Here is a 22,917-nt window from a genome sequence, read left to right on the forward strand (position 1 = left end):
GAATTGGAGGCAGATAGGAAACCAGAAAGTTTGCCCTGTCCTCCCCTATTTGGGGAATTAGCTGATCAGAACACGGAAAGGAAGAGAAAAAGATAAATAAAAACTCTCAACACTCTAACCAGTAGTGAATTCTAAGATCTTTTATTTGTTTCCATGTAAATATCAATATTATTATTAGCTATATTATTAATATTAATATTAACACTCTCTGGGAGCCAGGAGAGCACTAAATACGAAACTATGATTTAAAATAGGGGACCTGCCCGATATGCTTAAGAACAAATTATGATTTGAATCAAGACTGGAATCCTTTCAGTCATTCCCTAAACAGAAAGTCACTAAATAACAACTGGCAACTGTTCTCAAAGGAATCAGGGCCTCCCCGATGGCTCAGCGGGCAAAGAATCCGCCTGCAATGCAGGAGACACAAGAGACATCGGTTTGATCGTGGGTTGGGAAGATTCCCTGGAGAATGAAATGGCAACCCATTTCAGTATTCTTGCCTTGAATATTCCATGAACAGAAGAGCCTGGCGGGCTACAGCCCATGGGGCGGCAAACAGTCAGACACGACAGCACGCATGCATGCTCACAGAAATCACCAAAAACACTGAGGGAAAATACTAGGTTGTCCAGAAAGAAAAAAATTGCTCCACACATTAAAAGAGATTATACATCCTGACTCACAGTGACCAGTACATAGGTATTTACTATGTACATTCACATTTAGCTTTATGAGCATAAGATTCTAAAATGATCATTCATTTTAGAGACAAGAGAAAAAAGCAGGATCCCAAAATGGGAAATTAGTTGTCCAGGGTCCCGTGGCCAGTTAGCGACAGAGTCAAAATTAGAATTCCTATCTCCTGACTTTTCATTTACACAAAACTCAACTGTTTTCAGAGAAAGGTTAATTATCCCTTTGATTGAATGATTTAAATGGGATACATGTACTTTGATGGGTGGAAGCTGGCAGAAGTGTCCCTGTGTCGCTGAAGGAGGCCAGCATGGGAGGAGCAGGCCATGTGTACCTAAAAGGAGGGGGCAGCTGTGAGGAGAGGCCATAACACAAAAGACAGCCAGCTCACAAAACAATTAAGCTTTGGCCTGGAACGCATATGTCCAGAAGAAATGCAGTCAGAATTCTAAACTTAGAAAACATGTTATTTTCTTAAATATTATCTACAGTGAACATGTACTTATTAGCAACCACTCTGAATAACTTTGACTTTGCAGAACACAGTCAATAACAAACAAGTACACACACACACACACACACACACACACACACATTTAAATCCTCTAAAGTAGTCAAGACACATATCATAGAATATCTTGCTCAGAACAATTCATGTCAGGGACCTCCCTGGCAGTCCAGTAGTTAGGACTTGGCACTTTCACTGCTGTGGGCCTGGGTTCAGTTCCTGGTTGGGGAACTAAGATCCTATAAGCCATGCAGCGCAGCCCAAGGGTGGGGGGACAATTCACCTAAAGCACTTTTTTGAAACTAGCAAGGTGGTACCTGAGCACAAGATGTGGGGCTGAGTATGTATCTCAGCATTAGGCATGTGTTACACTGCTTCTCTGTGGCAAACAATGTGATTTTCTCCCCAGACTATTCAAATGTCCACTGACTTATCCTGAGTGGTCCAGTTTCACGGCACTCCAGTGTGATAAAGATTACCCTCACAATAAATTATCTCACTCTCTCAGCTTTCCTTAAATCACTGATTAGGTTTTTCAAGCATCACACCCCCAAGATGGTTCTTTGAAGGGAAATTTCTATCAAGATCATTTGGAGGCTGGGAGAGCGAAATGGATAAAACAAGGGGGAAAAAAAAAGCCCAGAGCGGAGTATTCCTTAGCCAGCTATCTTCATCAAGTCCTGACAGCTGTTCATGACGTGATTTTCCTTTTGAATTCCTCCACACGAGACAGAGATTGGGGCACTATGCAGACCACAACAAATTTCACCCTGGAGAGGCACCTCTGCCTGCAAGCAGTCAGTCCACTGGTTTTGGGAGATTCAAAACCCCTCTCCCTGGTCTTCTTCATTTTGACAATGTCAGATGACAAATGGTAGTCAAGTGTCTTTTTCAATAATGAAAGTTTATTATGATAATTTCCTGACCAATAGGAACATCTTGAGGAAGAGGCACCTTTTTTCTCACTCTGGCGGAGGTGCCTAGCAGGCTTGAGGCAATCTTGAGGGATGAGGAGGGCTAGGTGATTTAGAAGATACAGGATAAATACATAAAGTTAATTGGTATGTAAAAATAAGTTTTAAATATCCCTGAGTGGGGGTGGGAGTGATCTGCTTCTGGTCACATCTCACTTGGTCAAACATGAGGGCCGAGCTGGGACAATGCCTCCACTCCCAAGGAAGAATCAGTGTCCTGTCCACCCCCAGCGTGGCCTTCATGCTGGTTCCTGGCTTGGGTGCAGCCATCAGGTCCTCAGTAGACACAGAATCCACCAGGATTTTGATGAATGAGAATCAACTCCCCACCATTCACCTGGATGTCTTCACAGGAGGCATTCTGAGTGGTCACATTCAGGTAGACTTTGTCCTTGAAACGCAGATAGGCCACTGTGACAGAGTCAACAATTTTGACCATGTTCAGGGAGAAGAGAGGTTCCCGACCCTTCCGGTACAGAAGCCTGAGGCTGAGCTTCTGGGAGAAGTAGCCCTTCAGAGAGATGAGATAAAACCCATCACAGGTGATGATGATTGAGTTGTTCTGCACCTTCATGGTTCCGTCTGCGTCTGGGGATGTGATGATGAAACCGTTCTCATTTTCACACTCTAAGGAGGGTAGGGTAAAAAAAAAAAAAAAAAGACTCCTTAGCTCAGCATTAAGCAACAACCGTCCAATATGTTTAGAAACATATGAAGAGAAAGTGATAGGGACAGATTTTGGAAAGAATAAAAGTAAGAGAAGACTATGTTTCTACATGAAGGTTGGAATCTACTTTCCCTGTGGAATCGAAGAGGCAAAGCTAGTATTAGTAGCCGAGAGAGTTTCAGAGGGGGCTGGGATTCAAGAGTGGAGAGATTACAGCAACCGGCAGTTGTCGCAACACACCTGTGGCAGGAAATGGAGTCTCAAGGTTTCCCTGATTTTTTCAATCCCTCCCATCAAGAGGGATTGGCAACTTCAGTGCTGCCTTCTTTGTTCAATGGATTGATTAGGGCAAAGGGTGGTGGAAGTGCCTTTTGCCTGGGTCCTGCACACCCCGTCCACACGAAGTAATTGCTTTTAACTCTTTATCCTCTCTCCAGGCTTCCCTGGTGGCTCAGATAGTAAAGAATCTGCCTGCAACACAGGAGACCCGGGTTTGATCCCTCGGTTGGGAAGATCCTCTGGAGAAGGGAATGGCTACCCACTCCAGTATTCTTTCCTGGAGAATTCCATGGACAGAAGACCCTGATGGGCTACAGTCCATTGGGTTGCAAAGAGCTGGACACAACAAAGCGGATAACACTTTCACTTTTCTTTTATTCTTCTCTCCATGTCACCATGAAATGAAAATTCTTCACATGCCCTGGCAACTAGACTTCACAACAACATGTATTACTGGCCTTCGTCAACAATCACTTAAGCTTAGTTATGCTTCAATACTAAGTAAAGCTTAGTCTGTGGGTTCAGGTTCTGATATAAGAGCTCAAGAACATAGACTTATTTCTCCCTTCTCCCTTCTACCTTTTTATTGTCAATTTTTACTGGAAGGTGCCTTGGGAATAGTGCTTGCCACAGGAAAAAGAAAAGGAAGAGTAGTAGAACAAGGAATAACTTTAACAGCTTTGTGTGGGGCCATTTCAAGCATAAATCAAAAACTAAATGTCTTCTATTTCCATGGCAGCCTCAGTATCACCCGGAATGGTCAAGTAACAACACTTCAAACTCTCTACTCTGGCCCATGTCCCTTGATGTTAGGAGACAGTAAGTTCCCACTGCTGGGCACAATTCAGTAATTCTTGCTCTGAATCAAGTCCATGGGAAATACTTCGAATTGAAAACGAGGATCACTTATAGAAGGCAAGATATACTTTTTCCTTTGGTTCAAGAGGACTTAATAAATGAATATCCATACAGAAACCACTGGTGGTTGTCCTAGTATTAATCTTGGATCCAAATAATGCTCTCTTGTTAAAGATATCACATTGCCTTTAAGTCCCCCAACTCTCATTAAGGTAAAAATTTTGTCCTGTAATACAATTACTGGGGAATGATTTATCTTACAGCCAGACAGACTTGTAAGAAGCCTTCATTTTCTTACCTAAAAAGAGTGAGAGTAGTTTCTACTCAAAGGGTTCCTGGGAGGATTAAGTGAGGAATATAATGTAATCAGTATAGTGACAAGCACTTATCTGTTAACTAATTACTCCCCTTTTCTTCTTTGACCTTAATGAAAATAATATGCAGGCCCCAACAATTTCAGGATTTAATGTTTCCCTAAGAAAATGGAGAGAGCTTATGTTCTAGGGGAAATTAAGAAGGTGGAGAGAAGAGTATTTTAAAACTATGAACCAACTAAACTTTTGACAATACTTACTGGTAAACCGTACTCTGATACTCTGGATTGGAGGGTACTGAGATGGCACCTAAAGGAAGAAAAAGGATATATTTTTAGGGGAAAAAATGAACAAGTAGAATTGATAAGTTACATCCATCCTATGAGGCAGAAATGCATCAGGTAAAGGGACCAACTTGAGAAGAGACTTGCCTTTTCCTGTGTGAGTTAGATGCGGAGATTTTCTGTAACGTTTCATAAGGTAAGTTAGGAGTCTTCTGCTCTTTCATGCAAGCATCTAAGTAAGATCTGTCCTCACTTGCCAAACTCTTCCTTGGTATATTATTTTTGCTCCCTGAGCCCCAATTTCCCATTTTAGAAAATAGAGCACTTAAAAGTTATCTTGTTAAGAAACCCATTCAGTCATAGAGATTCTTCACGGACAAGGTTGTGACCAGACAATCCTTCATGGCCACAGACTCCCAGAATGGATGGGGAGTGAAGTCTGGGAGCCTCCTGGCTGCTCACTTTTTCACTGTAAAACAGGATTAAGAGTGTCCTACCTTCAGGGCCCAAGGGCAATAAGAACTCTTCAAACCCTTCAGAGATGAGTAGATCTGTGTGTGAATTTTTAAAATGTTGGGTCTTTCTCTACTCTTTAGTCGTGTGTAAAACCTAACTTGAACTCAAAAGCAAGAAAGAAGTAAAGCAACAAAGAAAGAAAAGTTAATAGATAAAACACCTATGGAAATTTGGTGGTTAAAAGAACAAAGAAGTTCAATATGGGGCAAACTCCAAAATATATTAAGTGAAAAAAGCCAAAGCAAAGGGGAGAATCACATATAAAGTACATTTCCATTTGTGTTCAAAGGAAAAAAAAGAATTTTTGTGTGGGCACAGAATTTATCTAGAAGAATAAAGCACTGCCTCTGGAGAAAGGACCTGGAAGCCTGAGGACAGGAGTGGGAAGCACATTTATTTTCCATGGCTTACTTTCTTGTATTTTTTAAATTTTACATTACCTACTAAGAAGGGAAATAGAAACTAACAAACAAACAGAGAAACCTACCACCTATTGTGCCTGCAGAGAACAACAGCTCCTCCCACCAGGTTATTTTTGGCAAGATGTTCGGATCAAAGGTCTGGGGAGGAATTTGTTTTCATACTCTGGGGTGTGGAGTCCCTGCTTCCCACTTTTATGGCACACTCATAGCAGCAGTCAAACGGACTCACTGGGGCCTGCCCACGCGGATGAAGAATCCCCTACTTCCCTTGTACGTAAAGTCACAAGCCTCACCAAGCTGAAACCAACAGGCGGTGTAGGAAGAAGGGAGAGCCTTGCTGAGCCCTGCCAGTAGCTGGGCCCCTAGAGCGATATTAGTCAGTGGTGAGCACTCAGAGAGGTGCTGACTCGGGACGACCTGACACTCTTTGGCTCTCTCCCCTCTGTGGACTGTTTGTGAGGCTAGACTAGTGTCCTTCACGCTTAAAGCGATGTTCTAGAAGGCCTCTCAAAAGGTACATTATCCAAACACCATAATTCCCTGGGTAAATGAATGCTCCCTGCTCTCCGGGCAGGCTGGTCGCTTGGCCACCTTGTTGAAGTCAGAAGCAGCCTGGGCAGCTGCCCAAGGAGCACAGGGCTCAGCATGCAGCTACCTGGTCCTAACGCCAGCCGGGCAAGTACTTGGGCAAACTGCATAACTTCTCTGGGCGTCAGCTTTTTCCATCCTTAGAAACTCCTCAAAGATCAGTGACATCCCTTTCAGCACTGTTAATGATTTAAATTTTAAAAGTTGCAACCCTACACCAATTTCAATGAAAGAGAGAAACAGGAAGCCTCTTCATCCCAAATTTACGTCAAACTCTCTAACTTGAAAGTCCTCATGATCTGATTATTTGACTGACTGTGTAAACTTTCCATAATGTTCCTCCAAAACAATGACATTTCCCAATGTTCTGAAATACTGTGATGAAGTCAGAGCGGTAATGATCAAGAAGACATTCTGAGACCAAGATGCTGACAAGCAGCAAGGAAAGCACGCAGGACTTCCTCTTTTAGGTAGATTAACTCAACTCCAGGCTTCCTTTCCTCCTGAAGGTTACCCAGCATTAGAAATTCACATTTTCTCATCTTCCTAGCATCAACACCACCAGGCCTTGGCCATTTTGTGAAATAAAATGGTTCTTTCTCTTGCTCCATGACCATCCACAACCTCGCCCTCCATCCTCCAAACCTAATTACTTCATGCTGACTAGAAATACCCCCACTGCCCAGAAATACCCCCACAGTGCCAAATTCAAGGCCTTCTATGGCCTGGTGCCAACCTCCTTGTCAAGCATTACTGCTACCCATATCCCTTCTGTGCTTTACGCTCAAATCAACTATTTCCTCTAATCCTTTAAATAAAGCCTGGTAGGACAAAACAAGAGGGCGCAGGCTTGGGAATAAGATTTTGCTCAAATTGTGACTTCTCTAGTTCTGTTGAATTTGGATGTTATATACCACATCTGAGCTTTAGCTTTCATGTCTGTGAAAATAAGGTATATTACTATTACAATGCTCAAGGAGATGACTGTAAAGCTCAAGTAAGTTAACATACGTGAAAATACTCGAGAGTTTGACTGGCACGTGGTAAGCATTAAAAAAACACTTGCTTCCTTTGTTCTCTCCACCAAGAATGTCCCTTCATCTATGTCTACCCATCAAAATATTAACTTCAAGGCCTAAATCAAATCCCTGGCTTCTGTTCTCCCATAGCAAGTACTTAACAATTACTCTATTCACATGGATGTTTATAATAGCTTTGTTTCTTATTGTTAAAACTTGTCAAGGAAAAGCAATCAAGATATCCTGCTGTAGGTTGAATGGATAAATAGACTGTGATACATCCAAACAATGGGGTAACACTCAGAGTTAAAAAGAAATGAGCTTTCAAGCCATGGAAAGACATGGACACACTTTAAATGTATATTACTAAGTAAAAGAAGACAATCTGAAGAGAATACATAATGTATGATTTCAAATGTGTGACGTTTTGGAAAAGGCAGAACTACAGAGACAGTTAAAGAGCAGTGGTTGCCAGGGGTGAGGAAGGAGGGAGAGATGAATAGGTGAAGTATAGAAGATTTTTAGAGTAGTGAAACTATTCTGCGCTATACTCTAATGGTAGGTACATGTTATTGTTCATTTACTAAAATCCATAAAATGTACAATACCAAGAGTGAACCCTGATGTAAGGAAAAAAAAACTTAAATTACTCTACTGATTTTCATTCTACCACCAATGGATACATGTCTCCTCTCCACTACAAGACTACCTAGCTGTGTGCTCTTGGGAAAATGTCATTACCTTGCTGACTTTTAGCTTCTTCATCTATAAAATGGAAAGAGTAAACCCTGTATCTCAGGTTTTTGTGAATGAGATCATGTACGTAAATTTTTAGCACCTGACCTGGAACACTGTAAGGAGCTGATAAATGTCAGCTATTATTCTTGGATGCTCATGGGAGACAAGATCCATGTCATATTCTTAATTTAGCCTATATAACACTAATTTAGCTTTACATATGACTACAGAATGAGAGAACTAATTAAAAACAAAGGAAGTCCAACCAAATCCCTAAAATATCAGCTCTCTGTAGCCCAGAAGAACACCACCAAATGATTCTGGCTTTATAAGAAAAATTACCAGGAAAAAATCAGAAAATATTAATTTTACCCACAGGCATAATTTTATATATATATATGTATATCAAGAAAATAAAAATCCTCATATCTTCACCAGATAATAGAAAAAAAAATGGACTATATCAAAGATCCCAAAGGACTTTCATGTAAGGACAAGCTACAAAGTCTGAAGAGCTCATACTATCTTCAAAGGGGACTAGAAATTCTTGTAAGTCAGTACACCAGGATCAAAGTACAGTCCTGAAGTTTCAATGAGATGGCCTCAGAAGCATGAGTATAAAAGAAGTCATCTTCCAATTGAACACTGTATTCTATAGATGAAGAAAATGAGACCCACAGAAGTAAAGGGATTCAACTCCAGCCCCCTGGAATCCAGAAGAAATTTCATTGTTTCACACAACAACAACAGTTTTTCTTCTCCTCATGCAAATTTCAAGTGGAGAGAAATTTCTTTGAAGATTTTACTAATAGTACATTCCTTGTGTCCATTTAGTGCCAAGTTGGAGGAAGGAAGATGTGATCATACACAGCAGATTGGCAGGGTGATGGTCTCATGACGACCTCATCATGGGAATGCAAAGGGATAGCCAAAAGTTTAGGCTTCTCTCCTGGGCTTGGGGGCTGTCATAATTAGAGCCAAGAACACAGAGTACTCAGAGGCAGCTGATACATGGGCTACCTGACCAACTGACTGAGTAATGCATATGCCCTGTCTAGGAGCAGCTGTTGATGCAACTAAAGGTCAGCTGGTCCACCATTATACATTACATGGTGCACCATCATACATTACATGGTCCACCATATACATTAGAGTCACTTCAGAAATCTATAAAAATGTGTAGATTGCCAGTTAAAGATTGCCATAAAGATTCCATTTCAAAAGGTCTAGATGGACGCAGTAATCTCATTTTTACAAACACCCAAGGTTCAAGGTTTGAGAATTACTACACTCTACTGTGAACTCCTGAAGGCCCAAATCCAGAAAATATATCTTCAACCATTCCCTTGGCAAAAATCATGCCTATCTTAAAGCTGGTGCTCAACTATCAGTATTATTTAATAGTTGATTGAATAGATTATATGATTGTCATATTATTGGTGATTTGAAACACCATTGATCATTACCTACTATTTGACAGGTATTACATTCAACTCTAAGAACACAAAGGGAAAGAATACACAGTCCTTAGTTTTGACAAACTTGTATGTCAACTGGGGAGATAATTCCTCCACATAAAATCAATGGCAAAGAGCAGTAGGCAATTTATGCCACAAGGTTCCAGAGAACAGAAAAAACAACTGCAGGCTTTGGCAGCTTAAGGAGGAAAGACGTGGGCTTAGGCCTTGAAAGAGAAAGAGGACCCAGAGAATCCAAAGGCACTGCCTAGAGGAAGGGTCTAGACCATTTTTGGTGTATTCAAGAAAAACAGTAAAAACTTACTTAGAACTTAAAACATGCCATGCACTGCATTACTCTTTCTGAAATTCATTACCTTGTTTGCTTTCAAAATAATACTATTAAGTAGAAATAATACTCATGTCTTATAGATAGAAAGAAATGAGAATCAGTGTTGTTAAGAACTTGCTCAGGAATAAACAGGTATTCACTTGAGTTTGACTGAACCTCAAGTTCATGATAACATCCTTTCTCTTTATCCTATTCTATCTTAAGAGTAAAAAACCCCTATGAAAACATTTTTCTGAGGGTTCAAGATTAATTTATTTTTAATTTTCAATACTAAACAAGATTAAAAGATTAGGTTTTTGATAGTTGTCAAAATACTCAGATATATCTCAAAATATCTTAACATTCTCCAGAAAAGAGCTCTTCAGTCAACTCTCCAAGGTTGTTTGTATAGTTCAGGTTGGCAAAGCCATTAGCTGGACTCTAATTAGAAGCAACTGTCCTGGCAAGGGGCAGCAGGACAAATAAAGCAGGCAGCAAGCAGGTGATGCAAAGTGAGTCAGAATAATGTCCTTTCCTGACCTCTCTCAGTACCTGAAACGCTGAACTATCTGAGAACAAAGATGGAAAAGGTCTGATATACAGCATTTATCCAGCCACCTGTACCATGCTCCCCAAAAGGTGCTGCTTGCTTCATGAGCTCATCTCTAGAATGTGTGAATTTCTTATTCTGACTCACTGGGATGTGGCATGAGGCTGCCAACCTTATACTCATGTGGCATTTGTCCTGGAGGGGGTGTATCTGTGGCAGGAGGGAATGATACTCATCAAATGTGAAACCAGGAAGTAGGCTCTGCATTCACTATGTGGGCCTTGCCCTTCCTCACTTGCTATCAGTCAAGATCCCAGGTCAGAGTGGGATGAGATGTGAGTCAGTGGAGGACAGTGCAGAAACAGGTATGCAGTGGGAATCGTGGTTCAGCATGCAACCTTCGCAGGGATGTGAATGTCTCCTCCCCAACAATGGGCTTCACGTCAATCAGAGAAGACCTGAGAGATTATGAAAGCAAAGTCTTATAGGCTCTGAGGGTGTTTCTGAATGAGCCTCCGAAGAGGAAGATGGAATTTTCCTTATTTACCCATTACAGTGGGTTGGGAAGGCAGACTCTTCTCCTGGTGGATTTAGTGTGTACTTGATGGAAACTCCCTTACAAAGAGATGGGCCCCGACTTCTGATCAGGAAAGTTCAGAATCCAACTCAGAGAAAGGAATAGAAATGAACAAAAACTGATCATTTGGCCAGTCTTCCATAATCAGGAAAGTTTATCCTCAAGGTGATATTTCTTAGACATGCAGATGTGTGACTTTGAAAATCATGTTGAATAAAGAGTCTATTAAGATGAAAGAACACAAAGAAAAGCCATTTTAACTGTCATTCTAGACTTTCTTTTCTCTATCAACCCTTCACCATGGCTGCCAACACCTTTTTGCTGTAATCCCTCTATTTAAATTCTTACTATACTCTCTACTACACAGCCCATGTGATATTCTAATATAGTTCCCTCTCTCTAACCACTTCCACTTTTCTTGTCAAATTTATTTAGTAATAGCTAGCCTCTACTTACTGACCCTCTCCTCTCTATCTCAGAGAAGAGGAACTATGGTTTCACTGTCCCAAACACAGCAATTAATGGATCCCTAAGAGGAGTATCAAGTACTCAGAAAAACAACCAAATGAATCAAAAGCATCCATGTGACATGAACACACCTTCAAAATTTTGTGATTTGCAATTCTTTATATCCTCAAGGGGAAGATTTTCTTTTATCTGGGTTTCCCTTTCCACATTTGCTGGCAAATTCCTCAAGTACACTAACAGAGGGGTCTGCCAAAACATTTCTAAGAACTCCCATAGAATAGTGAATATAACAAAAAAAGAAACAGACTCACAAATATAGAGAACAAAACAGTGGTTACCAGTGAGAAGAGAGGGAAGTGGGACTGTAAAGTACAAACTACCATGTGTAAAATAAGCTACAAGCATGTACTGTACAATACAAGGAATAAAACCAACATTTTATAATAACAATTAATGAAATACAATCTTTAAAAATTGTGAATCACTATTATACACCCGAAAAAAACTTACATAATCTTATACATGAACTATACCTCAATTTTAAAAAATTAAATTGAAAAAAAGAAACAACTCCCTTCCTCACCTTGGGAATCAGGTAATTTTCGAAATATCCTAGTCTTTACCTTGGTGGCTCAGCAGTAAAGAATCCACCTCCAATGCAGGAGACCTAGGTTGGATCCCTGGGTCAAGAAGATCCCCTGGAAGAAGGCATGGCAACCCACTCTAATACTCTCACCTAGAGAATCCCATGGACAGAGGAGCCTGGCAGGCTGCAGTCCATAGGGCTGCACAGAGTCAGACACAACTGAAATGACTCAGCAGCAGCAGCAGCAAAGCAACTGGAAAAGTTGGCTTACAAGGTACCCACTGCATTATCATAAATCTTACACTGCCTTAAACATAATGGCATTTATAAATAGTTACTGAGTCCCTTAGACTGTGCCCTGACACTTGCTCTATGCTATGCATAGGCACTCAGTCATGTCCAACTCTTTGCAACCCCATGAACTGTACCCCATCAGGCTCCTCTGTCCATGGAGATTCTCCAGGCAAGAATACTGGAGTGGGTTGCCATGCCCTCCTCCAGGGGACATTAGCCAACACCATATGTGGCTCGAGGCTTTTATTAAACTGCCCCATTCATCCTTGAGTACAAAGGGGATAGCACAATTATTATGATCAGTATCTTTCTATCCATAGTTACTCATTCCCCATCTCATTGGCCATATAGGCATTGGGCTGGGAATAGAACACTCAGGTCTGGTCATAAGCCAGAACAAGTCCTTTCCTTTCTCAGTTTTGAATTTCCTCATTTTTATGTCCTCATTTCTTAACTCTCAATTAAGATGGTTGAATAAGCAGAGAGAAATGGGGACTATCTAAGGACTTTTTCAATACCAGAGATTAGGAAAATCAGAACATTCAAAAGAGAAAACCCAAATTATTGGTGGATAAGAAGATCCTTTGAACCAAAGATTTTTTCAACACAATAATACACGATAATAAATCCCTCAGCTGTAACAAAAGAACAGGTTTTCTCCCCAAGTGGCTCCCTCTGATAGTTAATGAAGAATCATGAGTATCTTTTGGGTTGTCTATGCAATGAGGCTCTTAGCCTCATTTGCAGTAAGGCTAAATAATCCTCAAGCTACATTATAGTGTGAACTAAGACTGGTGACTGGTAAAAATCATCACAGAACAGCAGTGGAACGATGATAGTGCTGGTGGTAACAATAATGATAATGACATTTTAAACTAAAGCCTTCCTGTTAAATAATGGAAGAGAAATGAAGCACCTGATGCAAAAATCAAAGTATGCTTGCTTTATAATCCAAATCGAGAAACTAGCTATTAAAGCTAGCCCTCTGTGAAATTCTTACTGAAGAGCTGTATTCAACTAGGTTACCCAGTACTATCAAGCCAGGGAACACTAAGGATTGCTGGGAGCCCTCAGGAGCTAGGAAGAGGCACAGAAGGATCCTGGAGGATTCTTCCCTACGGCCTTCAGATGGAGCAGGGTACTGCTAAGATGCTGACTCTGAATACCTATCCTCCAAAACTGCGAAAGGTTACATTTCTTTTAAGCTACCAAATTTGCGGTGCCACCCTGGTTGAAAAGATATTTGCATATAGTGTGAAATCACACTTACAACATTGAATTAATTCTTCGAATCAGTCTGACAGAACTAGAAAGCCCCATGGAGATTATATAGTCTAATCTCCTTATTGTTTAAAAAACACTACAGCTTGGAGTGAATAAATGACTGAGCCAATGCCCCAGTCCAAGTCCCCTTTCTCTTCTATGAATGAATCATACATGGCAATGATTTATCAAAATAACCTATAAGGTATTACACATTTGTTAAAGCTTCATTGATTGCGTTATTTGAATTTGTGGCAGGAGATTCAGATTCTTTTTTTAAAAGAATCTTTCTTCCTTTTATTCCAGGTTATAAATCTTCCCCCAGTTTTTCTACATAAGCAATTAATGTCAGGAAAGGAAAAAATTTTTAAACATCCAGGTAAAATGCTTACAGCTTAGAGCCGCTGAGTCTTGGCCAGGTGTAATGGAAAGAGACAGGACTAGAATTTAAACCTAGTCCTGATTTATAACCAGACCTTCCTATATTGACCTAAACAAGTCTCTATGCCTCAGATTTCCTCATTGTAAAAGTGCCTACAAAGATCTGTCACCATCCAAGATCATAGTGAAGAAGTAAGGACAACGTAGGGACAAGATCGCAAAACTAGAGATGGTATTGCAAGTAGCACCATGAGTGACGCCTGTCAACCTCTCCCTAAAAAGAGCTGAGTTTCCAGTCTTCATCAAACCACATTCAGGGCCAGATCAAGATTTTTACAGGCCTTGGAAATTAAAAACATTAACCACCCAACACATAGCTAACTCAAAATACATTTTACATTACTGAGCAGTAAAACATGTCTTTTACAACTTCTTTTATAACCCAGTAAAGATTTTATAATTTCCCTTGGTGACTATTTGGATGCTTATAATTTTTTGCAACGTTAATTATCATTTTCATTTTGATCTTAGGTTCTGTAGGCTCGTGCTATGTGACCTACAGGACAGCCCAGCTGGAGGGTATATTATTTACACTCATCCCCCCAGATCCCCACCTATATAACATCCTGGGAGTGAAGCTTTCTATCCGTAGCCCTTATTCAATGGAAGAACTAAAGTTTGGGTCTACTTGCTGCTCTTTCTGTCAGAGTGTGTTCTTAACTAGCATTTTCAATATTATCAAAGCGAGTCAAATTTATACAAATTAATAACACATCAAACTTGCATTTCAGAATGAAAGATTTGCTGAGAAGAAAAAATATATATAATTATGCCCCTCTTAGCTCCAACATTTCTAGTATTGTGAACCAGACCACTCTTCTAAGTATAAGTTTCTGCCTTATTTGGCAACCAAGTTATTAGAGAATTGGATGAACTACATTAATGTAAGGGGAAATGGAACCCATCTGGGCCATGTCTTCCAAGTGTGTCATTTTAGATTTCTGAACCACTTTCAGACACTAACCTGATAATATTTTATATGCTCATAAATTCTCCCCTTCATTTTTCCTTTGCTAATACAGCCATGGCATCTTAATTAGACATCTAAATTCAAATAAGCTAAAATTATTTCAAGGGGTTTTTCTTAATCTTAAAAATTACAGTAGGAAAGCCAAATTCATGAAGTTAAGGTTGACCTTACCTATGATACGCTTTCTGAGGTCTGAGTTATGGCATTGCATGTGTGCTACAAGGTAAACATTTTAGTGTGTGGTATGCTTATCGAAGCACGTTTATAAATATAATAATTTGAACATTTACAAAGCTCTGTAACAGATTTGTTCCTCACAATAATCAAATTCCAGTTTTGGAGATGATTAAACTGATACTCAGGGAATTTCAGGGAATTTACCCAGAGTCACAAAGCTAAAACACTGGACTGAATCTTCTAGTTCCTGATCCAATGTATTCTCTCCTATACCTCAATGACTTCCCTAAAATTTTGAGAAGATATATTGCATTTTTATATAAAAATTGTTTTAATTCCTTCATTTAGCTACAAACAAAACACACAAGCCATAAGATATTGGGGAATCCAATTCCATCCAGTACTACCCTATATTTTATCTGTGACTATGCGAAATAACCTTTCTACTTTGCCATTCAGCTGCTATCCTTTCATTTCCTAAATAGGAATAACAACACTGTACCTGCCTCCTGAGAAATCTGTATGCAGGTCAAGAAACAACAGTTAGAACTGGATGTGGAAAAACAGACTGGTTCCAAATCGGGAAAGGAGTACGTCAAGGTTGTATATTGTCACCATGCTTATTTAACTTACATGCAGAGTATATCATGAGAAATGCTGGACTGGATGAAGCACAAGCTGGAATCAAGATTGCCAGGAGAAATATCAATAACCTCAGATATGCAGATGACACCACCCTTATGGCAGAAAGCAAAGAAGAACTAAAGAGCCTCTTGATGAAAGTGAAAGAGGAGAGCGAAAAAGTTGGCTTAAAACTCAATATCCAGAAAATGAAGATCACGGCACCTGGTCCCATTACTTCATGGCAAATAGATGGGAAAACAATGAAAACAGTGACAAATTTTAACTTTGGGGGCTCCAAAATCACTGCAGATGGTGACTGTAGCCATGAAATTAAGACTCCTTGGAAGAAAAGTTATAACCAGTCTAGACAGCATATTAAAAAGCAGAGACATTACTTTGCCAACAAAGGCCCATCTAGTCAAATCTATGGTTTTTCAAGTAGTCATGTATGGATGTGAGAGTTGGACTATAAAGAAAGCTGAGTGCCAAAGAATTGATGCTTTTGAACTGTGGTGTTGGAAGAGACTCTTGAGAGTCCCTTGAACTGCAAGGAGATCAAACCAGTCCATCCTAAAGGAAATCAGTCCTGAATATTCATTGGAAGCTGATGCTAAAGCTGAAACTCAGGGAATTTCAGGGAATTTACCCAGAGTCACAAAGCTAAAACACTGGACTGAGTCTTCTAGTTCCTGATCCAATGTATTCTCTCCTATACCGCAATGACTTCCCTAAAATTTTGAGAAGATATATTGCATTTTTATATAAAAATTGTTTTAATTCCTTCATTTAGCTACAAACAAAACATGCAAGCCATAAGATATTGGGTTTGGCCACCTGATGCGAATAACTGACTTATTTGAAAAGACCCTGGTGCTGGGAAAGACTGAAGGAAGGAGGAGAAGGGGATGACAGAGGATGAGATGGTTGGATGGCATCACCGACTCAATGGACATGAGTTTGAGTAAACTCCGGGAGTTGGTGATGGACAGAGAAGCCTGGCGTGCTTCAGTCCATGGGGTCACAAAGAGTCGGACACAACTGAGCGACTGAACTGAACTGAACACTGTACATGGCTCCCTCAACCTAAATGGTCCCAGAAGATTAACATTCATTAGCCATGAATGCAAAATTCCTGAAGTGGGTGGGAACCTGCAGGTTCTCTGAGAGTGAGGAATACAGAAATAATTTCTATTAAAAGAAACAGAATTGGAAGGGCAAGGTGGTCAGCCATTAGGCAAGGCTAGGTCTAGCAGCTAGGAGCTGAAGTCAGAGGAATAGGGAGGTTATATTCCAAGGTCTATACCAAAAGCCTCTCTGCTCACTTTACATCTCTCCTCTGAGTATGTGCATTTGTTTCTATTCATATGTATATACTTGACATTTTCCAGCATGATTCCTGTCTAAACAATCTCTGTCCTATTTTCAGTACTTGGGTCAGAACCTATATCTAAATTTTTCTTGTATAAAATATCACTGCATAAACAGTGAATAATATTATGTGCTCCTGATATTGTTCATCCTCTTTCACATGGATGAGCACTTGGCTTCTTGAGAAAAGTGTTCTAATCTTAACTCCTCAAGAAAAAAAAAAAGAGTGGGTTCTCTTTAAAAGTTAAAGAACTGTCAGTTTTACTGTGGTGCCCCCTAGCGCTAAGTGAGATGAGACACATTTTCTGTATTTGCCAGCATGTAGACCATGTAAGGCAATGGCACCCCACTCCGGTACTCTTGCCTGGAAAATCCCATGGATGGAGGAGCCTGGTAGGCTTCAATCCATAGCATTGGGAAGAGTCGGACACGACTTGAGTGACCTCACTTTCACTTTTCATTTTCATGCATTGGAGAAGGAAATGGCAACCCACTCCAGTGTTCTTGCCTGGAGAATCCCAGGGACAACGTCTATGGCGTTGCACAGAGTTGGACACGACTGAAGCGACTTAGCAGCAGATCATGTAAGCGGAGAAGGCACTGGCGACCCACTCCAGTACTCTTGCCTGGCAAATCCCATGGACGGAGGAGCCTGGTAGGCTGCGGTCCACGGGGTCGCTAAGAGTCAGACACAACTGAGCAACTTTACTTTCACTTTTCACTTTCATGCATTGGAGAAGGAAATGGCAACCCACTCTAGTGTTCTTGCCTGGAGAATCCCAGGGACAGGGGAGCCTGGAGGGCTGCCGTCTATGGGGTCGCACAAAGGCGGACACGACTGAAGTGACTTAGCAGCAGCAGCAGCAGCAGCAGCAGACCATGAAAGAGAAGTGAAATCTGGAGAAGCAACAACTTGGGTAATTTTTCCTGCATTTTCTTTTGTTCAGAATGGAATGAAGTTTGTTCCCTTAGCACACGTCACAAGACCTTTTGTGTCCTGTCTCCACCTAGATTTTCAACTTCATCTTCAACTACTTTCTCCAATGAACACTCACCTCCAACCATTCTGAACAACTTGCCTTTTTACCTAGAAAGCCTTCTGCCCACACCCAGCCACCATCATTCCTCTTGTCTATTTTAAGAATTTCTACTATTTTTTAAGACTTTTTGATGCAGATCATCTTTTGTCTCTATTGAATTTATTACAAAATTGCTTTTGCTTTATGTTTTGGTTTTTTGGCCCCAAGGTATGTGGGATCCTAGCTCCCCAACCAGGGATCAAACCTGCACCCCCTACAGTGGGAGGCAGTCGTAACCACCGGACCACCAGAGAAGTCCCTCTACTCCTAATATCAGCTGAAGCATCACCTCCTTCTCCTGCTTCTATCCTCCCTCAGTTTCTGTTTTCCTATCTGCAAGTGGACTGTGTCTAATGTCTGTTCAACCTAACAAGTCTATGCATTTTCAGTAGCATCTCCTTTAAGAGCCTCAAAATACTTAATGACAAATCAGTTCAATACTTCAGGTGTTTCTTTTTAATTCCCATAAAATTGCCATTCCCTCCTCCAGGGGGATTTTCCCAACCCAGGGATTGAACCTGGATCTCCTGTATTGTATTTAGGCAGATTCTTTACCACCTCAACCATCAGGGAAGTCCCTAAAATTGCTTCAGTTGAGTTCAGTCGCTCAGTCGTGTCTGACTCTTTGCAACACTGTGGACTACATCGTGGCAGGTTTCTGAGGCCCAAGAATCCTGGAGTGGGTAGCCTATCTCTTCTCCAGGGGATCTTCCCAACCCAGGAACTGAACCAGGGTCTCCCGCATTGCAAGCAGATTCTTTACCAACTGAGCGATCAGGGAAGCCCATAAAATTGCTTATAAAATGCAAATTCAATTGCACTGAAAATTATTTATTTCCATGTCTATCATTAAAAATCTTAAAAACGTGTTAAAATCACATGGGGACACATCTAATTTGACCTAAAATCTGAGACGAAAATTTTTAAGCAAAAATGCCTCTTATTCTTCCTAAAGGATATAAAGTCCAAGTTATAGTCTGAAACTTCACCAAGAAACTGAATTCTAACTCTGGCCATTGAGGATATAGAACTGGTCAGCTCAATGACCTCCCCTTCTGTCTTCTCCAGGAATAAATGCGGTAAGAATATAAACCATTAACTGTGGGTGGGATTTGCTGATAAATAATCACTAAAAGCACATCTTTCAAGTGCTCTGATACAGATCTTGGAAGAGCCCAGCTTCAATAGCTCTGAGATACATGGGTATAATTTACAAAAGCTTCTCACCTTATATATCAGCTTTTTTCTGCCATCATTCCAAGCTGAAGTTACAGGGAAGCCTGGAAGCCTGATACTTCAAGCGGCAGCCCCAATAATTGTATTGGTTTTTGTGACTCAATTTTGTAACCTGCATCATGGATATTATTCTACAGTGTCTATTTCTTTCCCCTTTCTAAATAAGGTATTTTGCTAACCCAGAATAAGTTATTTAGAAACGTGCATAGTATATGAATAAATACAGATTACATGTATATGTACAAATCTGATTTCCCCCAGTCCCTTCTTAAGAACCAGGGTATTCATAAGCTTAGGCACAAAAATCTGTTCACTTAGATTTGTATTTCTCAGATCCTCATACACATTTTATGAGTATAAACTACATATTCACAGGATATTGACCTGGAAGAGATATTTCTGGCCATTTGATCCAACTGCCTCAAGTTTCAGATGAGAAAATCAGTGTCCAAAGAGGGAAGTGAATTACATAGGGAGTGGGTAAGGTCTTTTTATGTGCCATCTCAAAAACAAAAACTTCTGCTTTTCACGTAGTAAAACTTAACCAAGTGGTAAGAAAACAAAGATTACTAAATAAACTTGATTGAAAGGAAGGCTGACTGCCAAATGGAGTTTAACAGTTACATATCTATATTTTTTTCACAGAGTCATCCACACAGGAAAATTTTTATGAAGTTAAAAATTAAATCTAAGAAATAAGGAAAAATCATGATTATTCCCCAAATATCTTTCTCCTACAATAAAAGAGATCCAATTTAACTAGGTAAATGATGAGTATTTCAGCTCTATAGATCATTGTAATACAATGTCTTATAAAAGTAGAGCTTTGATAGGCATCCCCACCTACCTATCCTTCAACCAAAATCCCAAACAATCTTACCCATAAATTTAGAAAAGCTCTTAGTCTATGTTCATTCTTCAGCAGTTACTTTATACTCTTTTCTCTCAGTCTCTCTCCTCTACACACTGCTGCCACCATGACTGATCAAGTTCTGGGAAAAACACACACAACCTCTCTAAGCTATCCTTTCCCTTAACAAAGTGTATGAGATTACAATTAAGGACACATCGTGCTGCCTTGGGTCCCATTAATAGTGTAAGAAATTGTGTTAGCTAAAACAGTCTAGTGAGAAATAAAAAAATAATTAATGTCAAATGAACAATTTCAAATATCTGAGCCACAGAAAATTTTGTATCTAGAGTATATAAGAACACATTTTTTTGAGCAAACAGCTCTAACGTACCTCTTCCATCTTTGCTTTCATTTCTGTGCCAGGACCAGAGAAAGCTAATTCTCTCCCAAAGATCAGCTCACCGTGAATTCTAGTATCCTGGAGGCAAGCATTCAGCTGCCCTTCCACGTTCTAGCACAGAATTGCTGGCTGACTTGCTAGAAAGAATCTCTCTCCTCTGCCTCCCCTGGGTATTGATATTCCAGGGTGGCCCCTGCCACCAGCTAGCTATACATCTGTATCTGTTTCATGTTTTGCTCTCTCCCATCCTCTGAGCCCTAGTGCAATTAACTGTTGAGGCTCGACTGGGGCCATCTGTTCTGTTTTGTTTTGTTTTTTAATCATCCCACAGTGCAAGGAAATATGTAACACTGCGGTTGTTTCAAAAAGCAGTCGTTTCAAAAAGCAGTCTCAGGGCTCCCGGACCTGGTGAATAAACTCAGCTGTTCTATTTTGGGTTACTCTCTTTGTTTTCTTCTCGGAAGAGCCTAATTCCGGTCTTTGTCTTGGGCATCCTGCCATGGACACTTTGCTCCTCCCCCGACACCCTCTCCCCAAAATCACCTACTCTAATTTCACCCAAAGGGTTCTGCGCAGAGAAGGAAATGTGTGGCGTGATAAAGACAGTACGGGTGTGCTGGGGTGCTCACTGGTCTGCAGACTTGAGCATGACACTAGTACCCTTTGGGAATTTGGAGACACGAGCACCCTCTGCGGGACAGTGATCACAACCGCACCCTCATTAGACTGCAGGCACCGAAACCCGTTTCCTGTAGACAGAGACATGCCCAGGCATCCTCTAGAACTCTGCTCATCTTATCCTGATCTAATTTGAGGTACCCAGTCTGTGACCTGGCCATCAGAAATGAAAGTTCTCATTGTCTGACCTTTACCAGTGATTTTTCTAACCAAGAGCAACCACCAGGCAAACAGGAATTATCAGACTAGCCCCAACAAGGGAACACGGGGCCACTACACATTTATTTTCTTTTTCAGTGGAATCTCCTGCAGTCAACAACATCCTTAAAGAGCTAAATAATGTTTCTATATATGAGCAACTATGAAAAAAATAATAATTTAAACAGGACCAGAATAAAGAGATGGAAAAATGGAAAGAATTTCTTCATTGGGGGGATACTAAAATGATGATCTTCCACTACATAATGTATTGGACAAAGTGATGTCAGCAAGTTGTGATTGGTAGAGAAAGACTGTGAAAAACAATGTCTGATCAAGTTGTTGGGATAAACGTTCAGCCATGTGCACATACAGACATGAACACATATATCTCTGTTCTTAAATATATATAGGTTAGCTATTTAAAAGAACTTAATATTGATACCTTCAGCATTCTTCAGAAAGCATATCTCCTTGAGTCTATGGGGTTTATGAATACAATGAGAAAGTATAATAATGTAAAAAGGAAATAATAAAGTTTTTATTTCCTTTTTACATTGATTCCCTGATCAGTTGCTTACTAGCAGAACAGATAAACCAAGTAGGTATGTCAGGGACTCAAAGCTTCAAAGTGACAGTTCACAAAAGAACACCAGGATTTTTGTGTTGTAAAGAAAAAGATTAATCCAGAAGCAGTGCCCCTGCCCTATCTCCACTGTGCCTCACCACGGCCACTGCTGAAAAAAAGGAAGGAAAAGAGAGACACGAGGGTGCTTGACCACATTTTACAATCGCTGAGCAGAAAAGGGAAAACAATTTTGGTGTCAGACTATTTCCAAGTGACCATTTGGAGCTGCCATCAGCCTGAGCTGGAGGAAAGGACATGTTGGTTGGTGCATCTTACCTGAGCATAGAAGTGCAGACAGATGTAGGTGAGACACAGGAGAAGCCCCAGCCCCTGAATTATGGAGGCCACCAGCAATAGCTTGTTCCTCAAGAATCTCCGGCCTGGTGCATTTCCCACATTCTCATCCAGGGGCTGGACCCCTTCCATCTTCACAATCTGGATGCAGGGACGATGAAAACTGTGACAGGGGGAAACCTGAGAGAGAACTGACTTCTTCCCCAAAAAGAAGGAGATGAAGCCAACACAAGGTGTATCAATTAGAAGATACACAGAGGTCCCAGGACCAGAGATAAGAGGCGATTGAAAGAGCAGAGAGGACTCTCTCAGTTTTAATGCTTCAGCTTTTGCAGGCAGGCGGGGGAACTTCTTTGTGACTAATCTGAATTTCCCCTTTACTTTCTTTCTTTTTTTTTCTCTGGGCTAACAGGGAGTTGTTTTTGTGGCATTCCAGTTCTGATTTGAGTGACTGTGAAAAGACAGTCATAAAAGTGTGCTATTTTCTTAATTTCTCATTGCACCAGTAACCAAATTGTGGGTCACTTGATAAAGATAAAAATCATCATCCGTTGATCTAGAAGCTCACCTATCTCTTCCCCA

The 22,917-nt window shown here is 40.5% G+C and overlaps 1 protein-coding gene across 2 annotated transcripts; it reads right to left on the bottom strand.

The window, feature by feature from the left end:
- Nucleotides 1-463: 463 nt before the first annotated feature.
- On the bottom strand, nt 464-22,527 carry TNFSF4 (TNF superfamily member 4). Of its 2 annotated transcripts, none has more exons than XM_069545675.1 (3): nt 22,318-22,527; nt 4,557-4,605; nt 464-2,805 (listed from the first exon to the last, which is right to left on the bottom strand). In XM_069545675.1, the coding sequence occupies exons 1-3, from the start codon at nt 22,465-22,467 to the stop codon at nt 2,456-2,458; spliced, it is 549 nt and encodes a 182-aa protein (XP_069401776.1). In that variant the 5' UTR covers nt 22,468-22,527; the 3' UTR covers nt 464-2,455. The 2 variants fall into 2 exon arrangements, with proteins under 2 accessions (XP_069401776.1, XP_069401777.1); XM_069545676.1 differs by lacking the exon at nt 22,318-22,527 and adding an exon at nt 20,529-21,058.
- Between the last annotated feature and the right edge of the window lie 390 nt (nt 22,528-22,917).

This window comes from Ovis canadensis, chromosome 12 (assembly GCF_042477335.2).
Source record: "Ovis canadensis isolate MfBH-ARS-UI-01 breed Bighorn chromosome 12, ARS-UI_OviCan_v2, whole genome shotgun sequence".
Taxonomy (NCBI): domain Eukaryota; kingdom Metazoa; phylum Chordata; class Mammalia; order Artiodactyla; family Bovidae; genus Ovis; species Ovis canadensis.